The 22,973-nt window shown below is 36.8% G+C and overlaps 1 protein-coding gene across 1 annotated transcript in view; it reads left to right on the top strand.

Moving 5' to 3' along the window:
- Window positions 1–22,973, top strand: part of pear1 (platelet endothelial aggregation receptor 1) — a 59,021-nt gene that overhangs the window by 18,000 nt on the left and 18,048 nt on the right. The window contains exons 2-5 of the mRNA XM_087778834.1: window positions 11,559–11,663; window positions 12,481–12,582; window positions 12,688–12,788; window positions 17,890–17,982. Of these exons, the coding sequence (XP_087634960.1) occupies window positions 11,563–11,663; window positions 12,481–12,582; window positions 12,688–12,788; window positions 17,890–17,982 (397 nt within the window). The 5' untranslated portion in view covers window positions 11,559–11,562. The remainder of the gene's footprint in view (window positions 1–11,558; window positions 11,664–12,480; window positions 12,583–12,687; window positions 12,789–17,889; window positions 17,983–22,973) is intronic.

Below are 22,973 nucleotides of genomic sequence, written 5' to 3'. Positions count from 1 at the left end.
ATTCTGAAAGGAAAAAAATCAATTAATAAAGCTTTATTTGGAGTAAAAAAAACAATAATAAAATCGTTAGCAGTAAAATAGTCTAAGTTTTCCTTGTGAGTTTTTAACCTCATCATCCCACTGTGAGCGCATGATGGCGAAAGAGAAAAGTTTCCCACTCGAACTCGTGCATGAATTGAAACTTAATTTAAAATAGTAACCAAAGGAATAAAGTCAGAGCTTTTATGAGATTTGAATTTAATATGTGTTTTTTTAAGCTAATTCCTAATTAAGTCCTTGTTTCATGTTTTTACTAAATGTTGACAAAACTGCCAGTTGTTGTCATATTTTCCACAGTTGTTGCTCTGGCGACCTTATCGCTCAAATGACCTCATGGATTGGCTCTGTGCTCCGTCAGCTTGGAAAGCGACACACACATTCAGACACACACACATTCAGACACACACGTTCAGACACACACACAAACACACACAGAGTCGTTGCATCTCTTCAGATGTGAGCTCTGCCACATCAATGAAGTGGATTTAGAAACAGAAGTGTGTGAGATCTCCGGCCTTAAATCGACGACAGTTGAGTCGGTGGAGCGCTGGATGAGATGTGACGGAGGGATGTGAACAAAAGAGGACGGAGAGGAAGTTTCCTGTTTTCCTCACTCAGGCGTCCCAGGCCCCGCGGAGCTGCAGGAGAAACGACACAGAGTCGACACCAGACGGTTTTGTCAGTTTTTCCGTCTCGATTCCCCGAATTCACAGAGATTTAACGTGACTCAGGGAGAGATTGGCGTCCGAACACGACATCTGTCACTTTTTATGGTGTTTTCTGGAAATACGTTTCATCGTTTCGACAGTGTTTAGAGAGAAACTTTTGCTGTGAATCCATAACTTTAATTTGAGACGAAGTGAGATGGAAATGCACGTCCAACGAGAAAGTATTTGACCATTTTTTACCTTTAATGCGTCAGATTTTGTTCTTAATTTCTTCAACTGATACCAACCTTCTGTTTTAGTTGTTTATATTTATTTAAAGAACATTTATAGTCATGATGAATCTTTATTTCTCCAGTGTTGGTTGTCCATTAAAGTTCTTTCCTTAAAATGAACGACTTGATTTATAAAATCAAAAAACTTTTTGTTTCCAGTGTTCAAAACACAACACTGCCAAAAAAAAATGAGGTTAACAAAATACAATAAATTACAGGATTAAACAGCAGTTACTATGTCAGGATAACAAAGTTTTTTCTGACAAATAAATCTCCTCCAACAAGATATTATAAAACAACAATGTCAAATAATTTTATTTAGTTAGTAAAAACGTTATATGTCCAACTGCAGGTATTAGTTAAAATTGTAAGGAAAGTAGTTGTTTGATTGATTTAAATCATAATACTGTTAAATAAACAATCAACATCATGCACTTAGTATTAAATCGATTATTAAAAACATGCCAACAAATCACATACATACATACATAAGAGTTTTGTATGAGGGCCTAACCAAGGACTGTGGACTATCTACCAAGATTATGTTCATTTTTTAGTTTTAGAAAAGTGGAATTAAGTAAAAGTAAAGTAAATAAGTAAAATGCAGGTAGTGTCGTCTCTTTTTAATATTGTTACTCCTGGTATTCCATAATTTGATATTTGCCAAAGAAAGCTACTTAACCCTTGTGTTTTCTAGGGGTCAAGGTGACCCAAAGGCCCCGGAAAAATATGTGTTTGCGGTATCCCTTGTGTTGTCTCTGGGTTAAGATGAGTTAAAGTGATCCCAGTGTAGACAGTAGACCAGGAGATCTCACGATATTTACCCGTACAGTGTTTCCAGTCCCTGTAGCATTTTAGCACATTAGCTTCTGCTACAACCTAAAAACATAATTTATTAATTTCTGAAAAATGTTATTATATAAAGGTTTCAATTCAAGATTTGTCACGATGATAAAGGCTAGACTTTTGTCGCTACTTTAAAATGAACTTACATTTTTGCCTATAACTCTAAAAAGGAACAGTTTACGCTGAAAATAATCAACCCTTGGTCGACATGAGGTCTGAGTAAAAGAATGAGTGAGGTTTGGGTGAACTAACACTTTAATAAGAGCCGGAGAAAAACCAAATGCTAAATAAATAATAATTAATCAAGAATATGTAAACCGAGGACTGTCTTTCCTAAGATGACATTCAATATTCGTGTTTTTTCAAGTCGCTGGTTTGCGACTTCATCACTTTATCGGATAATCATCTGGTGACACACCAAAGTGAGAAGATTCCACTGAAAAAACATTTCCACTGCGGCTTCAGGACGTCTACACGGTTGTGTTAAAACTGGCGTCAGCGACTTTACACTTGTGTGAAATCTGTGGGTGTGTTTACTTGTGTTGTTTTTATTCTATTATTTGGGGTGTGGCGAGGACCCCGGTGTGTTCGACCGGTGCCAGTCCCACTGTGGCACAGCCCGTCGTTGGTGCCAAGACCCCAGATGCAAAGGATTATGGGTTTTTATACTCAGCGTACAGTTACTGCGCTGTAATGCGAGGGTGGGATGTTGAGGAGGGGGACTGCGGCTGTGGTTCATGCGTCACTCCAGCAATTTCATCTAAGTCTCTGACTGTCTCCACTTTATAGGTTTGTTGTTCTACTGTTGGAAACAACAATCTTATTGTTGTGTAACCATGACGACGCGTCTTATGTATACATAGATCATGTCAATCAGAAGGTGATGATTCAAATCTCCTTGAGGCGGTAAAAACACGCGGCGGGTTTACAAGACTACGAGTGTGTAATGATGCTCAGCACCTCTTTGATCAGATGTCTGGTCGGGCCTTTAGAAGACGACGCCGGCTCCACACATCCTCCGCCGCTACCTCTTTAGTCAAGATTATCTTGAACGTGAGGCTCAGGGCTTTAAACGTCGCCAGACAAAACTTTACAATTCTTCATCTTGATGTAGTTTTAATGGAGGTTTCAGAGCTTAAGTGCTTCTCGTTCTTTCCCCAAATTACTCCTTGAGAGGGTCTCTTTGTGTTGTCTGGAGCTTTTGAAATATATTTAAAATTATTTTTCATTAAAGCTCTAAATCTACAGACAAAAAACAGACAAACAAACTTCTCAGCTGATTATAAAGGCAACATTAATATAGTACAATACATTAAATATGCAAAGAATTCATAGTTGAATTTGGGAAATATTTATATATAGTTGATATATTTGGGTTATATAAAAGTCTAAAGTTAGAGTGATAGTTCACCCAAACTTCTTTATTTTAGAAAAGGGTTCTGGTTATTTTCAGAGTAATCTGTAACTTTTTAGTCTTTTATCAGATTATTTTTAAGACTAACAGCTATAAACAGGAAGTACTACGGTTAAATATCGCAGGGGCACATAGTCTACTGTCTGCAGTATTAACCCAGTTACTTGTATTGTTTTCTACTGTTTAAACGTCTGCCTGAAACAAACTTAAAATATAAACTTGTTTAATTTTTTATCTATAACTCTAAAAAGAAAGGGATTACTCCCAACCCTCAGTCGACATGAGCGCGAGTAGAAAATGAGTGTAGTTTGAATTTTGGGTGAACTATCACTTTATTAATGCTTAATGTTTGTTGTTTTTTTAAATATATTTTTATTTATATCCTGGGGTGAAAATGTGAAACTATAAAACAATAAACTTAATGTTAAAAATGTAAAAGATAATTCTAGAAAATTAACCCTTAAAATTGAAATTTGTATCAAGGTTTGTTCAGACTGCTTTTAAACTGTTTAAACTGTTTTCCATTTCCATTTTTAAATAGAATTTATTTGATATAATTGTGTTTTTTTGAATGGACAGCAGATTAGGATTACATTTGTTTTGGATATAAAGCAGCAGTGTCTATTATATGCCATTATTTTGAGGAACTGTTCTATAAACGTTTTACACAACTGTCGTGAGGATGACAAAAGGTGTAAAAAAGTTTTCCATCATCAGATAAGTCTTAGAACCATCTTCAAAACGGATCGTGTTTGATAAAAGTGACGAGTGGAAGAGTGCTTCTGTACTTTCCCTTCTACGGTTTTCTTTCTGAAAACACATTTCTCTACATTAAGTTTGTATCCATCTCTGTCCCAACTGACCCGTTAATGAACTTTTTACACATCAGAGCGACCAGTCAAGTGTTTGTTTTAGCCTAAGTTAGCGCCAGGATAGAGAGAAGAGCGAGATGGAAATAAGCAGCAGTTTTGATTCATTAGTTTGACAGCGACGTGTTGCACCTGCAGCGCACGGCATAAATCTGCAGAAAAAAACATCCTGAAGAAAATCACTCCTTCTTTCACCGTGTTGTTCGGAGAGGAGCTTCGGGATTTTAAAATACGGCCGTGATAAATGTGTCCTGCCAAGATCTGAGGAGAAAGTCGGGAAGATGGAAACATTTTGGTTTTTCCTTCTTCTGACAACAGGACGACGCGACACGAGATGAACTTTCGGTCCGACATAAACGTTTCTCTGTTCCTCCCCAGTTTCCTGAAGTAAAAACGCTCCGTTTAATTTTCCACGCCACTTTCTATTTCCCGAGAGATATATTCAGAATAATCTGCATCTTGTTATATGAAATATGAATGTGTGGTTGGAAAAGGAAGTCGAAAATCGTTGTGGGTGAAATTACGGGAAAAGCAAGAAAGTTTAAAATGGATGAGATCAGAGCCCTGTGGAACACCTTTGATGAAATGTTAACATTTTTCCGCATTTTTGCTTCCCAAATAAATTTGACCTTTTTAGTCATAATGAAAAGAACTGAACAAATCTTTGTAGAACTTGTTATCGAATTACAATTTTAAATATCTGTTATTAATTCTCATAACCTGTGAACTTTCTGTCATTTTTTTTTTTTAAGGCCTGAATAAAAAAGTTTTATTGTATAAAAAACACATTTTAACTTGTCCTTAAAAGGAAGATGGGAAACAAATTCTTAGCCCTTCACTTTCATTGGTTACTTTCATATCGTTTGCTGCTCTAGTCACGTTAATACAAAGCTAATATGACTTAGCATGACTAGCAGCTATATTAAGTAACCAAAAAACAAAATAACGAGAGAAAAACAGCTTTTAGTGAACAACTTTTTCATGTCTTGTGATCTAACTGCATTGCTAGTCCTTCCTTGTAAAGTGACGTTAAAAAAGCTCATAGAATGGAAGTTATTAAGACTTACAGTTGGAAGTTGATACACAAACGATTAACGTTTACAGTTTCAGATGAAAATCGTATTTTTTCAAGCTGTGCAAAGAAAAAAATCATAATTATACATATTTATATTAAGGATCAAAAAAACATAATCTTTAAAGTCTCCAAAAGTCTCCAGATATTCTTTTAATGTCAATAAATGTAATCGTTACTCGTAATGAAACCTGACATTTGAAACTAACATTTTCTGAAGAATGAAACCCGTGCTTGTGTCAGAAAACTGATCCGGTGCCTGAAGTGGAGTTTGACTTGTCAACACTTCTGCTTCTGTAGGAGAGAAATGATTGAAATATTTGGTAATAACACTGGAACAATTTGCCCAGTGAGATTACTCTCAAACAAGTGCATCTGTTTTCATTCGGGCTTTGTTTCCACTCCAGTTACAGCCTCTGGAAAGTCCATTCCCGGGTCCTTCATCAGCGAACAGCATTCCTCAGTGACTCTGACTGGTGGACTGCAGGGCCACTGCCTGAACTGCTGACAGGACCAGTCACTAAATCTACTTTTACAAACATTTTTCGCTGATCTGCAATCAGTTCCATTTTTATGACAACAACGGGTACAGAAAGAATCTGTTTTCTTCTGGAAATGAATAGCAAAAACAACCTTTTTATGGAATATACACCATTTAAAATACATGATTTTGAATATAATTTGATCAAATAAAGATGTGACTATACCACCATGATAAAAAAAATGCTTATATCTATATGCGTTGACATTTATTATAATGTTATTTTATCATTTCTATCAAATCAGTGTAATCTAGATAAAATAATGCAATAGCGGAAAATATTGAAAATAGAACAAATATTGATCATTTTCATACATACTTTTTTTCAAATATATTTATATGATTAAAATTATGATCACCATGTTTTTTTTAGTTAGTTCGTCTCCTGCACTTTTCCTGTAAAAGTTTTTTTTAATTGTTATAGATGGTTCAAGTACATCAGTGGTCCCCAACCTCCGGTCCGGGGACTAGTACCGGCCTGTGAGGCATTTTTTAAGAGGCCGCAGAGAAAGAAAAACAAGTTTATATAATTTATTCTTTAGTTTTATTGAGTATTACTGTCTTCAAGGTGTTTTGTTATTAAGGAAAGATGGTATTTTCTCTTAAGTAACATTAAGTTGTGACTCTTATGGTGTGTCCCTAATCCCGCACTTCTGCACTTACACTTAATATTTTAAGTGCACAAGTGTGTTTACACTGGGCAGTGTGTAAAAATGTAGTACGCACTCAAACGGCCAGAAAATTTAGTGTGGATTTCCAACCCCAATGGCCGCCATCTTGGTGACGTCGATGACGCTAAATGGAATGAAACATAACTAATAACTTGCAAACAGTTATAATCAGGGTTAAAAAGTAGTAGAAGAAGAAGCTGTCGAGTCATTTCTTGTAAGTGTGTAGCGAAAGTGTTTCATTTAAGACAGTACTACCCTGTCGAGAATTTGCGCACTGCACAAGTAAGTGCACTGATTTGAGACACAGCATTGAAACATCAAGATGACTAGTTTCCACAATAACAGAGCTGCTCAATCTGGTTAAATCGTTGGAAATTGAACCCTTAACCATAAATGTAAGATTCCTCTTAAGCCTAACTTTTTCCCCTTATATTATAGTGTGCTCAATTTGTTACCCATTTTGTTTTTAAACACATTTTTTAAATAAGAAAATAAACACATTTTCACCTCCAATCCGCAGTGAGACTTGGACAATGCAACGACACATAAACAACCCAAATATAGTTCGGTCCTTAAAAGACGTCGTTTGATGTGAAATGTCCCCACATCATAAAAGCCAATGATCAGCTTTAATACAACATTGTGGTGGTTGTCGGGATTCTGCGTGTGTCTTTTTCTTCTTGCCTCGAAAAAAGCCACTTCAAAGTTTCTCCTCTTATTTAATTGGGAATTAAACCAAAAGTATGTCTATTATTGTGGTGCCTTTTCGACTGATCCCGGTCCAGATTCACCTCAGGAGTCGAGGGGATGGTGTTTACGGATCTGTCGCTGTCATGGTCGCCCGCGAACGGAAAAGTCGCGACACAACGTCGCACTTGTTCGCAGACGGAGCTTCGACCTCAGGAATATTCAAGGCTCACTTCAACAGTTTAAAGGGGGTGACGTCGTCTTTGGAAAAGGATTTTCAGACTTCCTGTCCTACTCGCTCGACTCCATGATGATGTTACCACCTGGAGCTGCAGACGTTTCTTTTTACCTGCCTCCTCAGACCCCCCTTTTCCTAAACAACTCCTCCTTCACTCATTTAGCAGCTCGAGAGTCGCGGTTTGGCGCCGATCTCTAATGGGGCGCAATTAAAAAGAAAAAGAAGGTAATGAAAGAAAAAAAATCAGCCCTGAGTCCAATGAAGTGGCTGGTGAAGTTGATGAGTCCTGTTAATCAGAGCCAGATGCATGTTCTCGTAAAAAACCTCTGTTTTCGTGGCACCCATTTCTGAAGGCGTTTTCTGCCGGGTTCGAGCCAACGAAGAGTGAATTAAGTCCTCGCTGTGGCTTGGAGAGTCTTGAGAGGCAGTTTATCAGGAGATTAATTCAGTCCATTTACCGTCACTGCCAGATCCAGAGCAGTTGCTGGAGACATAAATATCCTGCGTGATGCCGCGACTGACCTGAAAGGTGTTTATAGTGAAGCGTCTCAGCGTTTAGCATCTGTTTGTTGGAAAAATTACTTTTCGGTTTATTTACGATCGCTTATGATTTGTGTTTAGTTTTTGTGTCGGTTTTAAGCACTTGAAGACTTCAACAGGATACATTTTAAAAGGATCTGTAGAAGTTTTTTATTTGTAGTTTAAAGTTTCTGTTGTTATATTTAAAAAGTTCTGTGGGAGATAATTTTTTAAAGGTATCTAAAGAAGATACATTCGAAACGCTTTTTAATGGTTTTCTAATTGAATTATTTGTTTAATTTTACATTTATTTTATGTGTTTATTTAATGTCCAACATAATATATTTTTTTCTTTTTAAAAAACGAATATTTAACTTAAACAGATTTTATTTATTTTTGTCACTTGTCATTTGAGTACATTTATGGAGTCTCTCTACTAAAATTGACTTTTGTATTTTCTCATTTATATTTTGTGCATATTTATAAAACTGACAGACACCAATAAAGTACTAGAAAATATATAAAAAGCTGATTCTGACAAAAAAAGGAGATAATAAACATTTATAAATACATGAAAAAAACGGGAAAAGACAACAATAAATGTGTATGAAGAAGAAAAAATAAATGATCAATGTTTAAAGAAAATAATACATGAGGGATTAGATTGAATAATAATGTAACTATCTATGGTATTACTAGTCAAGAGAGCAGGTCAACTTCAAAAGTCAACAAGCGACAATGAAAGAGAAACATGTCGCTTCTCTATCCCTCGCATTCTTGTTTTGACTCTGAGCCTCAGAGAGTCTCTAAAGTCATCATTTCTGGTATGATTTCAGTGGGTAAAAATGTTGATACGACTCTGAGAACGAAGAGAAACGCACTTTTCCACTCAGAAATAGATGACAAGAGGAGGTCCGCGGCTATAAATAGAGAGACAGAGAAAGCTGTGGAAATGTTTTTCAAGAGCGCTGGAGTCGAGTGTCTCGACCCTGCTACGGTTCTGCTCGGATTTTGGTTTGAGTTTATGTAAGAGTTGAAACGTCAAACCAACTCTCTGCCTTTGTTTATTTGAATCAAACTCTTTCTGCAGATATTCGAGTAAAGTATAGTGTGTGGATAAACCGCTAGATTAACAGCGATCATTATGTTTTGTTGGTCATTTCTTTCGATTACCAGAAAGTTAATCTTCATTTCTTTTTTAGGATTTTGATTTGAGTTGAAGTCTGTGACTATTTATCTTTCTATTAACCTGACATTTTGTCGTATTATTATTGATTTGTCAACCTTTTTGGTGTCTTGGATGGAAGTGCCCAAAAAAGAATGCAAAAAAATGGTATTTAATTCAAAGTACCAAACTGGGAAAGACAAAAAAAACATTTCCAATCATAGGAAGTACAAATAAAAGTGGAGAATACACCAGACACTTTCTCAGGATGCCATTGATTTAAGATTGATTGCAGAGCCAAACAAAGCAGGAAACGGGGAACCGGATTTAAAAAGTAAAACAGGAAGTGTGGAACATGTTTTCTCACTCGTCATTATTAGGGCTGGCATTCTTGTGCAGGGTGTCAGGAGTCGCTCGCCCTATAATGCTCAGATCGTCTTCACCTTCCTTTCAACCCTCTGGTGCAGGAAATGCATGCTCAGAAGGGAACTCTGGTTTCCTCCCACAGTCTAAAGCATGTGCGGGCAATTCATCTTCTTTAGGGGCCACATAATATAGATTGACTGTTCTGAGGGGCCGTCAAACCAAACAAAAGAAGTGGGAAAATATGTCCGTCATAAGTGAGACAAATGTGACTGGACTGTAAAATATAAAATTAAATCTGTTTTAAATTCATTACAACTGTATTTAAAGGTTGACTAATATGAAAACTTAACTCTCCTGACTCACTCATGTTTCAAATGTAAGAGTCTTCCTCTCCAAGATGAAGTCCCTCATCATGACCATGTTTTGAAGATATTACTTTATAAAGTTCTCCGCTGTCTGAAATCTGGGCGAACGAGAGGTTACGAGAGAGGTGTCCATTAGGATGTAATAAACCTTGATGTTTGACCAATCACAGCAGAGTGGGTGTAGTTATGTTAAACAAGATTTCATGTCCAGAGAAACAAGGTGTTTTCAGTGGGTGGTTTTGTAATGTAAATATTTAAATTAAAATAGTTTTGTACGAACAGACACATACTGATGATACAATAGAGGTTCAATATCTATTTAGGAGACACTTAAATCAACATTAGTTGAACTTAAAATTCATTATATTTTAATTAAAAATATTACAAATGAATAATATGTGTCAATGTGCTACAAAAAACATTTATTTAAAAATAACTTTAATTTGAAGGAAAACAATAAAGAATTAAAATTCAAAATGTTAAAATTCAATTATAGAAAAATTAATTCCTAAAAAAAGAACTTTTAATTTAAGATTATATATTACAGTAACATATTTACAATTGAATGATGAATAAATAATATGTATAAGTGAGTATTACATTGTTTCTATACGTAAACAATTAAATATTTGTATACATATGATAAAAATTTGCTTTTTTAAAATGTAATTTTGGATTATTATATAATATATAATAATATAATATATAATATAATATTTATTATAAAGTTAAATTAAAAAATGAATAAAGTAAGAACTAATTCCTGAAAAAAAAACTGTATTTGCCTTGTTTAACTTTATTTACTTAGATTCAAACTCGTAACAAACACTGATAATTAACATTGCAGATTCCCTCTGATCTCCTGAGAGCCAGAAAATGTGGCCCTCCCACCGGTTCGTGGGAAAAAAATATCCGTTTGTGTACTTTCCATTTATTTCCACGGGGTCCCTATCAAAAGTCGTGTCGCCTGTCACAACACCACGCGTAGCCGACATCAGAATCTGCGCCACATCACTCCTGTCAGCGCTGACTCGTTGGGAAAACACGACCCCGACTGATCCGATAGCGACGTCCATTCCCACGAAGCTCTGACCAGTGGACGCGGCTGCCTTGAAAACCAGCTGAACGTCCTCATCCGTCAGATATTTCAGAGCAGAAAAAAAAAGAAAAGGGAATATATTGCCTCCCTTGTGCTCCCTGAGAGCCTGACGGCGTCGCCTGCACTCACTTCTGCTCTAATGGATTCCAGATGTTGCTCCCGACCAGAGGGGAAGGGGACAACAGAGGTTTTTTTAAAAAAAAAAAGAAAAAGGGAGAGAGCAAACTCTGATTGATCGAGGTCAGGATGAAGTTGGGAGTCACATTTCTTGACACTGATCCTCTTCCTTCTGTCTTTCTGTCTCTTCCACATCCATCCTGGTCTTTCCACCGATAAGACTCTGGCGCTCACCTCGCCCGCCGTAATTAACTCTTTTTATAAGCTCCATTTTTTATTGGTTCCCTGGAAGGATTTCCAGTCCATCAACAGGCTCACGCCGGGAAATGTTGACAACTCTAAATCCAAAATAGTGCGTTATGCAGACGACACGTTCATATATATTCGACATCAACCACGTTTCATAGCTTTTGTTTTTCCTCATAAAAGGCAAACATGTGTTTTTATTGAGATCAATAGTGTTTTTATTTACCCAACACAATACCCTCAGTTCAGTGTATGATCTCATCGCCCGAGCTTCCTGCCCTCGTAACAATAGGATCACGGTCGGATTGTTTGGTTTCTTGCATCCTCTTGAAAAAATGTGTCTTTTCTCTCTGTCCTCCTGCAGGACCATGGCGACGCTGGCGAGCTCCTTGCTTCTCGGCAGCTTCCTGATCGGTCTGTGCCACTCGCTGAACCCGAGAGACCCCAACGTCTGCAGCTTATGGGAGAGGTGAGGCGTTTTTTTTTAATTCAGTCGCATCATTTATCGCAGGAAAATCCCTTTTTTACGAATAACAAACTATACAGGAATCGATACATGGTCTGAAATCCATGTAGCCAGAAACCTATGGGAAATATTTCAACAATGGTGTTGATTATATGATATTTAAAAAGGCCAGGGTATGAATATAAAGTATAAAAAGATTAATAATAGTAAATAAGTGTACTATTATTAATGGAAATAAGAAGTGTGTTTACTCCGGTTTCCTCCCACAGTCCAAAAACACACAGAGGTTAATTGAGAACTTTGGGGGAAATTGTCCGTAGATGTGTGTGTGTGTGTGAATGGTTGTCTGTCTTTGTGTGTGCCCTGCGACGGACTGGCGTCCTGTCCAGGGTGTCCCCTGCTTCTCACCCTATGATTCTGGGATAGGCTCCAGTCTCCCCGTGACTCCGACCCCGGGATTAAGCGGTTGTCAATGAATGAATGAAAGATTAGAAATTCAACGTATTGAATGTGTCGCGTAAGAGAAACTTGATTTGAATGTAAGTAAGTAAGTCATTTTTATTTATATGGCGCTTTTACAAACCAGGGTCACAAAGCGCTTAAACAATCAAAACAATATTCAATAAAGTATATATTTTAAAGATCAAGATAAAACTGATAACACAACAGGAGTTCCAGAAAATCAAGGAAAAGCCTGTCTTATTTTATTGTATTGTTTTTTTGTTAATATCATTTTATTTTATTTACATATATTTATATAAACAGTCAACACCTCAAGAATACTTGGAAATAAACGTTCTCTTTTTTCATTGATTCTTAGCTTCACCACCTCAGTGAAGGAATCGTACTCGCACCCGTACGACCAGGTCACCGAGGAGCCCTGCTCGGACCCCCGCACTTCCTACAGATGCACGCGCCACAGGTAGCGGCGGGCGCTCGATGACCTTCTTCCTGCCCGAGGAGTGACTTCCTGCCTCGGGAGGGTTTCCCGACTTCCTGTTTTGACCCCCCGTCGTTGTCGTTTCAGGATCACCTACAAGACGGCCTACAGGCAAGCCGTGAAGACGGACTATCGGAAGCGATACCAGTGCTGCCCCGGCTACTACGAGAGCCGAGACAAATGTGTTCGTAAGTAATGGACGGTTTACATTCATCTCAGTTCATCTTTAGGTTTGAAACACTGTGGAAGCAAACGTACGAAAACACACTAACCACGAGATCAGTGATGACATCATCACTTTTGACAGGATTTCAATCTGATTCGTTTCAACTTTTTCTCTAAGTTTAAGCTTATTATTTTATTATTTCAATTAAAACGATTTTTTTTTTTTAAAGCCATGGATTTTCTTTAACTTATGTAAAAAATTCAAGGCTTGTTGGCCAAATTTTATGGATTTAAAACTCATATATGGCTTAAAATTAGACACAATACTAATTGAATATCATATAATATCAAGAGTCAAACAACTCTCAAATGGTGTCTGAATTGATGATTGACATTTTGTCCAATAACAAAATGTATTTATATTTAACATGTATTTTTATTTTTAAGTAATTCAACTGCTTCTAAATGAAGTGTAATAATAATAATAATAATGTTTTTTTTAAACATATTTTAATTGGATGAACATTTTACTGTATATAAAAAAGCTACACGTATTTTAATTTAAAAAAAATGTAATTACATATATATATATATTTTTTTTTAATTGAGACAATAATTCAAATTTAATATTAATATTTTGTCATTTTAACCTTGAAACAAACTTTTTTTGGGAGATGTTTCTCTGGATGATAACAGCAAACATTCTACTAATGACAGTGTATTATAAAAAGTATAGAGCGGAAACCTGTTGGGTTTTGACAAAGAAGTGTTATTTGAAGTTAAGTAGAGGGGAACCAGTCAGATTTGCACCTGCAGCAGTCACTCATTTGGACTCGTAATGTTGCGTCGGATATTAGCGACATTCCTTTCTGCAGCCAAACTTCCCAGATTGATGTGTTTCCAGACCTTTCTTTCTCTCCATTTTATTATACAAACCAGCTGGTTAGCTTTTTTTTTAAAGTTAATTTCTCTCGATTTTTCACTTCTCTCACAGGAAACTCATCTTATTAAAAATAAATAGCTATTTTTAATAGTTTAAAAATCAAAGACCAAAGACATAAACTGAGAAATGATGGTTACAAGTGTCAATCAGAAGAGAAAACCTGTCACAAAATAAATGCTTCAGCGTTTCAATGGTCTACGCGAGGTGTTTTTTTGACGGATGATTTACGATGTCGAAACAATGAGGCACGATCATAAAAGTAAAGGCTCACGGGGAGCAGCTGGTGGAGGCAGAGACGCAGTAATCACATACATGTTCGACTGCAAACTCTCTGTTGGCAGAAATTTTGAATATAAAAAAAAAGTCTAGACTTTATCGAGCAGATCCAGGCTGTTGTGTTTAAAACTCTCCACCTCTGTTACTGATCCAGGTTGACGTTTTACAACAAGATAAATCCAAACGACTGTCGTAAAAAAAACATTTACAGAATAAATTCAACACATAAATTATGACGAAGTGTTTAAAAGTTTGGTTTTTAAATGCATATTTACAGATTTAAAACTGTTCATATTGTTCCAATTATTGGGCTAAGATGTGGCTAATGGTTAACTTACGATAGTTAGCTTTTTTAAAAAGTGTTTTTAAATATTTTGGCATTAAACATGTTTTCAACAACCTATTATTCAATTTGTTCATGTTGGCATATTAATCACTTTATACAGACGTGCGTGGCTTTATGTCTTATGCTTTTTATCTCAAAAAGTATGAATGAATAAGTACAAAAACCAAATGTAACGTGAGATGCTTAAAGAGGTTGACATTTTTAGTATGTTGGTTAAGATCAATTTTATTCGACAACCTCGACCTCATGCAATGCGTTAGCGGTTAGCTTGATATGCACCAACTTTTGATGGGTTTATGAGGTTTTATGAAAGAGCCAATGACGTTTCATGATACAGTATCCTCTTTGGTGAAGGTCACTAGCATTCTCTGCCCAGAATCCTTCATTCCATGAAACCTCACATCATTTCTAAACTGGTAGCGCCACCTATCGAGCTCTGAACACTGTATCATGAAGCCTCATCAACGATTTCAGGGAACCATGATCCAACTTTCAAGACAGCAAACTTCAGCCGCAAAGAAACCTGACATGTTTGCTTGAACTTCCTTTGTAAATAAATAAAAACATTGCCTTGTTTTGAGTGAGAAAAGGCAAGAAAAGCAATACTTTATTCTACGTAATTCGTCTCTACATCATCCTAAAGTTTTTCTTTTAGCTAGTGCTGTGTAATGATCGGAAATTTTCAATAGGGTTAATGATACCGATACCTTAAAGCGATAGTTCACCAAATATTAAACCCTCATGTCGATTTAGGGTTGGGATACATTTTAGAGTAATACTTTCGAGGTATAATTATATATAGGTATATAGGTTTAATTTAGCTCATACAGTCTAGTGTCTACTGTCTTCACAGCACTCGCGATATTTACCCGGAGTACTTCTGGATTACTACCAGAGTACTTCCTGGTTAGTATTCTTTAAACTTCTGCCACAAATGACTGTAAAATGTAAACTTGTTTAGATTTTTCTGGAACAATTCCTACATTATGAACATTACAGAAGAGCAGTATAGAGATATATGGGTGTTTTAAGCACCTCATTTTGGAGGAAGATGACCCTGAGCTGCAGTCGCTACATCAAAATGAACGTACATTTTTGCCTATAACTCTAAAAAGAAACGGATTAATCTGAAAATAATCCCAAACCTTTGTCGACATGAGGGTGAGTAGAAATTGAGTCAAGCTTGAATTTTGAGTGAACCCTTTGACTTCGATACATGTTACCGAATTACACTTTTTGCGATACCAATTTTATGAGATTAATTGTTACAGAAAGAAAATTAAATAGTGCAAATATCTAGTATATTATTTAACTTTGATAAGTTTCCACTTTAAGCAGTTTTCTTACAGAACAAATACATACAAAGTTATTTCCAGGGTAAAAGAACACTTGTTTAAAAATATAACAAGTCAATTGGATTTCCAATGCCTTCCTTACTTATCAGTTGTTCTTCAGAAAAATTCCAAACATTATCAATTTCTGATCACAACTGGGCACCAAAACCTGGAACCAAAAGACAAGGCTTGTTTAGTGAAGTTCAATACCAAGCCCTTCTTTTAAGCAGCATTGCATTCGTCATGACAACGAGTTTCTAAAAAGACACCACAATATAGGCCATTATTTTGAAAACATCCAACCTTTGAAAACAACCCCCACGTGTACAAACACAGAAGGACTCAGTTCTAACCCTGGATGGTCTTATTAAGAGGCAGCAAGACTGCCTGTTGGAAAATGAACATAAATAGAATGGATTTCATATCTTGGATAGAAAATTGTACTCTCTGGTTTGTCAACAATGATGGATGATGTGGGAAGCCTCCTCCTAATTGTTATGTTCCTCATCCTAAACATTTAGTTACAGATAAACCTCAGCTGTGGTTGTCGGACGACTTCACTCCGCAGTCGAAAAGAAAGAAACTGAAGTAATCAAGGGAATCACTCGTTGTTTATCATGGAGTTTGAAACATTTGTGTTATCACGGTATAAGTAGATACAATCACGCGTCGCCGCTTCATCTGCGAGTGGACGTCGCACCGCAGAGGTTCGCGCTCACCTTCAACTGCAGAGCAATCTTGGAAATTATTGTTTGTGTTTGGACGGAAAGAAAAAAACAACTGTGGCGACACGTGCTGGGAAACATCGCAGTTAAAGACTTAAATTATTGGTTTCGCTCATAAATGCTTGGCTCAATTAACTTAATTACTATTTTAGGAATTTATGATGTTGGCTTTTACTCTGAGTTGCTAAATCTGCTGTTTTCAGATTTTTTTTTCATTTCACACCAGCTGTCAGACGGAGGGTCACGTTTGTTTAGCTGAATGTGTTTTTAAAAATTTAGACGAGTTCAAGATTAAGTTCTTCTTAATCCGAGACCATTGTCTTTATTTGGAAATAGGGGTGTGAGGAAATATACTGTAGATACACTTGATACGTCAGAATTTTGTTTCTAGATATACAGTATATGTATATATATCGTAGGGAAAAATTGCAATGTAAGTAAAAAAATGTATATATATCCAATATATATATATATATATTTATATATACAGTATATATATATGTATATATTTATATTGTTTTTTTAATTTGCAATTATCATGCAAATATTCACAGCCTTTGATGATTTTAGTGTTTCAATGAAACATCCAGCCGCAAGATGACATCAGTCATCACATCCTCCACAGCTAAAGGAATATTGAAACCCCATGCGATCAAGATGATGACTGAGGACAAGAGGATACATTCAAATCCAGCAGCTTTTAAAGCTGATGTTTTGACATGTTTTGGTTTCAAAACAAATGAAAGTAGTTACGACTTTGTCAAGAGTCATGTGGTCTGTAAATTTTGCAACACCAGAGACAAGTACTCGACAATACTACAAATATATACTTGTTCCTCAAGTATCGCAACATATCGTATCGTTGCTTGTGTATCATGATACATACAGTTTTGCCAGATTCTTGCCAGGTTAGTTCAAGTTAGAGAGTGTTCTCAATTCTGATGATTTATCGATGTTAATACTCTTGTTAGGGTCAAAAACGTTGGGTGAAAACCAAAATAACACAAAATTGTGGATATTACTGTCAAAATGAATTTGGATATTAAGACTCTTCCTATGAGAAATTGACCGTTGACGTAAAGTAAGTGACGTAAAGTACCTTAAATATCAAGCCTCCTGGATCAAGATCCAGTTGCAGACGCTAGTTATCACCCTTGACCTGGGAAAACCTCGATATTTTCCCAAAAAAAGCTGAGGTTTCTTAGGAGAAGGGAGTTCTGACTTCGATACATGGATGGAGAAATAGTGTGTTCACAAGTCAAGAGCATTTAAATGAGTCTCCATTAATAGAAGATAAACACCTGCTTGAATGTACGACCCTAAACAACATGTTTCTTTTAAAACACCGCAATAAACACAATCATTCTGTTCATGGCTTTGTCTTCTTCAAACTAAAAACTATTGAGTTTCCAAGAGTAAAACCTAATTAAATGGTTCTTTTTACCAGCTGCTAATCTGGCTTTCTAGGATTCCAAGTAACATTTTCTCCTCCCTCAACAGCTCGCTGCACAAAAGAGTGTGTTCACGGCCGCTGTGTTGCTCCCGATCGCTGCCAGTGTGAAGGAGGCTGGCGAGGAGACGACTGCTCCAGCGGTACGAACAATATTTACACTCGCCTCTCGCTCTCTCTTTTGTTCTTTTTCGGATCGCATTCTGTTTTTCTTCCTGTTCCAACAGACTCTTTACACAATCGTGCATCACAATAAACGCTGCAAACACAACAGGAAATGACAAAAGATGCCGATCGTTAGAGAGAAACTAACACAAGAAACTTGTTTCTGCCATGAATCTTAAGTGAGTAATTACAAGTAATAACATTTCCCCACGGATTGAAACTGAACTTCCACGAAACAAAAACCAGCTCCAAACATATGTTTAGTTTTACATTAAGGATTTGGATGCAGAGACCGAGAGTGTGAAACCAGAACCAAATTTTTTTTGCTAAAGATTTTTCCAGCGTCTGTTTTTTTTTTCGCTGCGCTCAGCTGGGTCAAAAGTACACCTCCTTCTTTTTTGACTTTATTTCTCAGCAGAGAGAGGGAATTACAGCTTTCGCGGGTAGCGGCCCTGACGTGGGGAAGAAGAGAGGGGGAAATGGAAAATGTTACCCCACTCTAGTTTGAGTCCAACTCTTTTTTTCTTTCCCCTTTTCTCCCCTTTATTACTCTGCAGGCTCTTGTTTTTGCTGGTGCAGGCGGGGAAGCTTTTGAAAGCTGAAAAATACTTTGTTTCAGTTGCTTGATTAAAATGGAAATGATTCAAAGAGAACAGCTGATGTTGACCTCGATGACCTCATGGATGACCGACGCGTGACATAATGCTCAACAACTGCCGCGACAAGTCATCCTCCATCTTGTGGTTTGCTACCGAAATCTTTCCCAAACAAAAGCGTTTCTCTCGTTTTGCCAAAAAATTAAAAATAAATCACATGCTGTTTTTGGCAATGGCGCAGCAGAGATTTTACGACACATACGACATAGATCAGGGGAGGGCGATTCCGGTCCTCAGGGGCCGCAGTGGGTGCAGGTTTTTTGTTCCAAAGGATCGAGTATGCACCGTTTAACCAATGAGGTTTCATCTAAAACTAGCAACACCAGATTGACAATCAACCGATTACACTCCTAAGACACCTGATTGGTCAAGAGTTGTCCTCAAAAACCTGCAGCAACTGTGGCCCTTGAGAACTGGAACCCCTGACATAGATTGATGTTAGTGATGATATCGTGACGTGTAATAAAGAGACCAGTGCTTAGGATAAGTAAAAGGATAAGAAAAGGATTAAACTGAGGCTTCCAATAACAGTGAGTGGATGTTGTGAGTTGTTTTTAATAGAGATGGATCCATACAAAGATTATTAAGATGGATTAAGCCTCCCAACAAAAACAAGGAAAATGTCAGGCTGGGACTCAAAACAGGACTCAGGCGCAGACAAGGACGATTAGGCAGCTTTATTCGTCACCAAAATACAACTGAAAAATCACTCCAACGGAGGAAAAACTTTACTTCTTAGCAAAACAAAAACACACTCCAGGAAAACAGAGGCTCTGTGAGAGTTGTCATCGGAACAAAAAAAGAAAAACACACTCCAGAGGAAAACAAACCGCTACAGAATTAACCAAAACTAAGGTTTCTAAACGAAAGAATTCCAAAAGAAAAATCACTCTTCACGAGGAAAAAACAGGCTTACGTGGTCAATCAATGCTGTGGCTTTGACACGGCTTAGGGTGAAAGAAAAAGACGAAACACTCTGGCATTACAGAGCAAACAAATACTATTTCAACTCATGAGGGCAACAGGTGGAAGCCATCAGGGATGACAGACAGGTGAGGGAGGGGCAAGTGACCTCACCTCAGTGTGACATATATATATATATATATATATTTAAATCTTTTTCATACCTCATGGCCCCTTGTATGATTGATTTTTTAAAAGATATTTTTTAAGGTGTTGCTGAGGGAAAAATACAGAAAAGTCAATGAAGATAGTTGTTTAGTCGTTGCTTCGATATCCCTGATGTTTTTATATTGACCCTACAACTTATTTCGTCTTTGAAACGAAACAGCAAACACATGGGAATGTAAATGAAATTGTTAAATTGCTTTTTTCATGTTATTAAAAAATAAAACACTTGTAATTTAAAACAGAATTTTTCAAAACTGTTTTATATTGGCTTGCAGGATAAAAACGTTTTTTTTGTTCTGTCTGTCCATATTTAAAAACAGCGAAACAATCGTTTAAATCTCAAGCTCAGTCTTTTTATGACGTCGGTGGATTTACAGTGGACTGATATTGCAAAAGCAGAAGCGTAGTCCATCGCGGGTCACACCACTAATGACTTAATAACTTCGCTGGTTTCCTTCTGCAGTTTCCTCCCATTCCTATCTTCTTTCTCTCCCCGCTTGTGGTTCCGCTATTTTGGCTTCGAGTTTTCGAGGCTCAGTTGGCTGGTTGAGAGCCGACACTTCCTGGATGCTTATGTGTTGACCTCAGTGTGGCTGGAGGCGGAGCCAGGAGCCCCAAGATTCTGATACTGAGACCATATCAAGGGGATGTCAGGGAAAAAAACATTTAATGATCATTTTGTTTTGGTAAACAGCAGTTGAAAGTGCTGGTTTCGTGTCACTTTCTGTTCTTCATTATCTCGAGAACGTCTTGTGATTTAACAAGATCACTTTCTCACCACGGCTGCACGGAAAACACAACAGATGCTGTCAGCAATCTTAGATACCAAGAGCTTTGATCAGATTCTGAGGTTGTGTTTCTCGAATCTGTTTTTCAAATGATCATTATCCGAAGTTTCCTTGAAGTCGACTTGAAGAGAGCGCGGGAGGATAATTATGCGTTCAGTCGCCGTAAGTGGCGATCGCGCCGACAGACGCGTTATTAACTCCTGCACAGGTAGTCTTTAAGTGATCAGCGAGCATCTCTGCGAGAGATTGAAGCTCCAGCCAACTTTAAATATAACTTGGTCCACGCTAAGTTGGTCAGAATGTATTCAAATGTATTTTTTAACATGTAGAGTTTATACATTGTAGCTTAAAAAAATCATAATTATACAAAGACCTTGATAGGACATGGATGGAGAAAAAAAAAAAGTTAAAAACGATGTTGAGAAGTTAAAGAAAGATCTCAAGGAGTTTAAAAAGAAATTAAGAAGTAAAAAACAGATCTCAAGAGGTTAAAAAGATCTTGAGGTTTAAAAAAAAATGTCAAGAAGATAAAAAAAAAAATTCAAGACTTTAAAAATTATTTAAAAGAGATAAAAAAAAGTAAAAAAAAAATCTAAAGAATTTCAAAAAGATCTTAAGAAGTAAAAAAAGATCTTAAGAAGATAAAAAATATCTTAAGACGTTAAAAAAGGTCTTAAGAAGTTAAAACCGATCTCAAGAGGTTAAAAAGATTGTGAGGTTTAAAAAAATGTCAAGAAGATAAAAATTCAAGACTTTAAAAATGATTTAAATGAGATAAAAAAAAAAACTCAAGAAGTAAAAAAAAGATCTAAACAAGTTAAATAAAGATCTAAACAAGTTAAATAAAGATCTAAACAAGTTAAATAAAGATCTCAAGAAGTTGAAAAAAAAAAATTAAGTAAAAAAAGATCTGAAGAAGATAAAAAAGATCTGAAGAAGATAAAAAAAGATCCTAAGAAGTTAAAAAAGATGTCAAGAAATTTAAAGAAATCTCAAGAAGATAAAAAATATCTCAAAAATATCTCAAAAATTAAAAAGAAATGTCAAAAAGTAAAAAAATAATTTAAAGAAGTAAAAAATCAAGAAGTTAAAAAAGATCTTGAGTTATTACCTGCTTGAGGTGGTTCTCGCTCCTGCAGTACTTCTATCTTCTCTCATGTACAGATTGAACTTCCTTGTTCTTGAAGTCAAGTTAAAGTCAATGAATCTATTGTCAAAAATTCAAAAAAAGTTGAAATCACAGCAATCGTTTGTCTTAGCGATTAAATCTGGATTCAAAGCTTCTTGAGATCTTTAACCAAAGTTTTTTTTTTCTTCCATGTCTCCTCGGGGTCTCTCTATAAGGACATAAGTTCTGATTCATTTTATACATTTTGATTTGAACTTCACCAACAGCATCATTAAGGCCACTATAGAGTGGAAACATGGACGGAAAGTTTAACAAACAGACACAAGTGGATGTTATTGTCTTCAGGAAGTTTATTTTCTCAACACCGACCTGTATTGTCGGCTCTTACCAGCGCTCTGACTAAGTAGGACTCGAGAGTCAAACACACGCTGATGGATGTTTGCGTTCAGATACACAAACGCTCAGGTTAGTAAGCAACGTTCGTCAGACACTCAACAAGTGTTTGGTTTGAACGCCAGACGAGATGATTCTTACGGGTCGTCTCCGACTCGAACCCGTGGATCTGTCAGTCCCTCAGTTCTGCCCTCCAGACCCGGCACTGAGTCTCCCCCGCTGTCCCCCAGAACGTCTGAGTAAACACCAGGACCAGCACCAGCTGAGATTCTCATTACTCAGCGTGACAGACTCCAGGGGGAGCTCACTCCAGTGCCCACACACGAGCCACGTCAAGCCGGGAGCCGGTTAAACAAAAAGAAACACGGGTCCTGCTCGCAGCAAGTGCGGTAAACACTGACAGTCAAGTCCAAATTTGGCCCGGGTTCACCACCCCTGAGATCGATCATCCATTCTCCTGAAGCTGTGTATGTGTGGGTCCAAGTCGACACCATCCTGATCCAAACCATCACAATAAAACTCATTTTAAATGGATTTTTAAGACAAAACCACGAGCTTCATCACCAGAATTTTACAGGCTTAGGTTCTGACTCAGGTTAGCAAAGATGTAAGTCTTGACCATAGAGAAAAGGGAAAAGGAGCAAAGATTTGTGGGTAATTTAGGAATAAAAATGTTGTTAGAAGTTGTTTTGTAGCATTTTTTTTCTTACATAGATTAAACCCGTCCACTGTTAAAATATCATTTAAACCATTTGCTCGATTGGATGGTGTCAAGTTAATAAAACCCAACAGGAATACGTCCAACAACTCTGTCTCACTAGAAAGAGTCCTAAGGAAAAGTAGGCGGAGCTTCCCTTCTCTCTAATATGACA

Source organism: Callionymus lyra, chromosome 17 (assembly GCF_982586985.1).
Source record: "Callionymus lyra chromosome 17, fCalLyr1.hap1.1, whole genome shotgun sequence".
In the NCBI taxonomy this organism is placed as follows: Eukaryota; Metazoa; Chordata; class Actinopteri; order Syngnathiformes; family Callionymidae; genus Callionymus; species Callionymus lyra.
The sequence above is the reverse complement of the archived record's forward strand: the minus strand, read 5'-3'. Positions and strand labels throughout refer to the sequence as shown.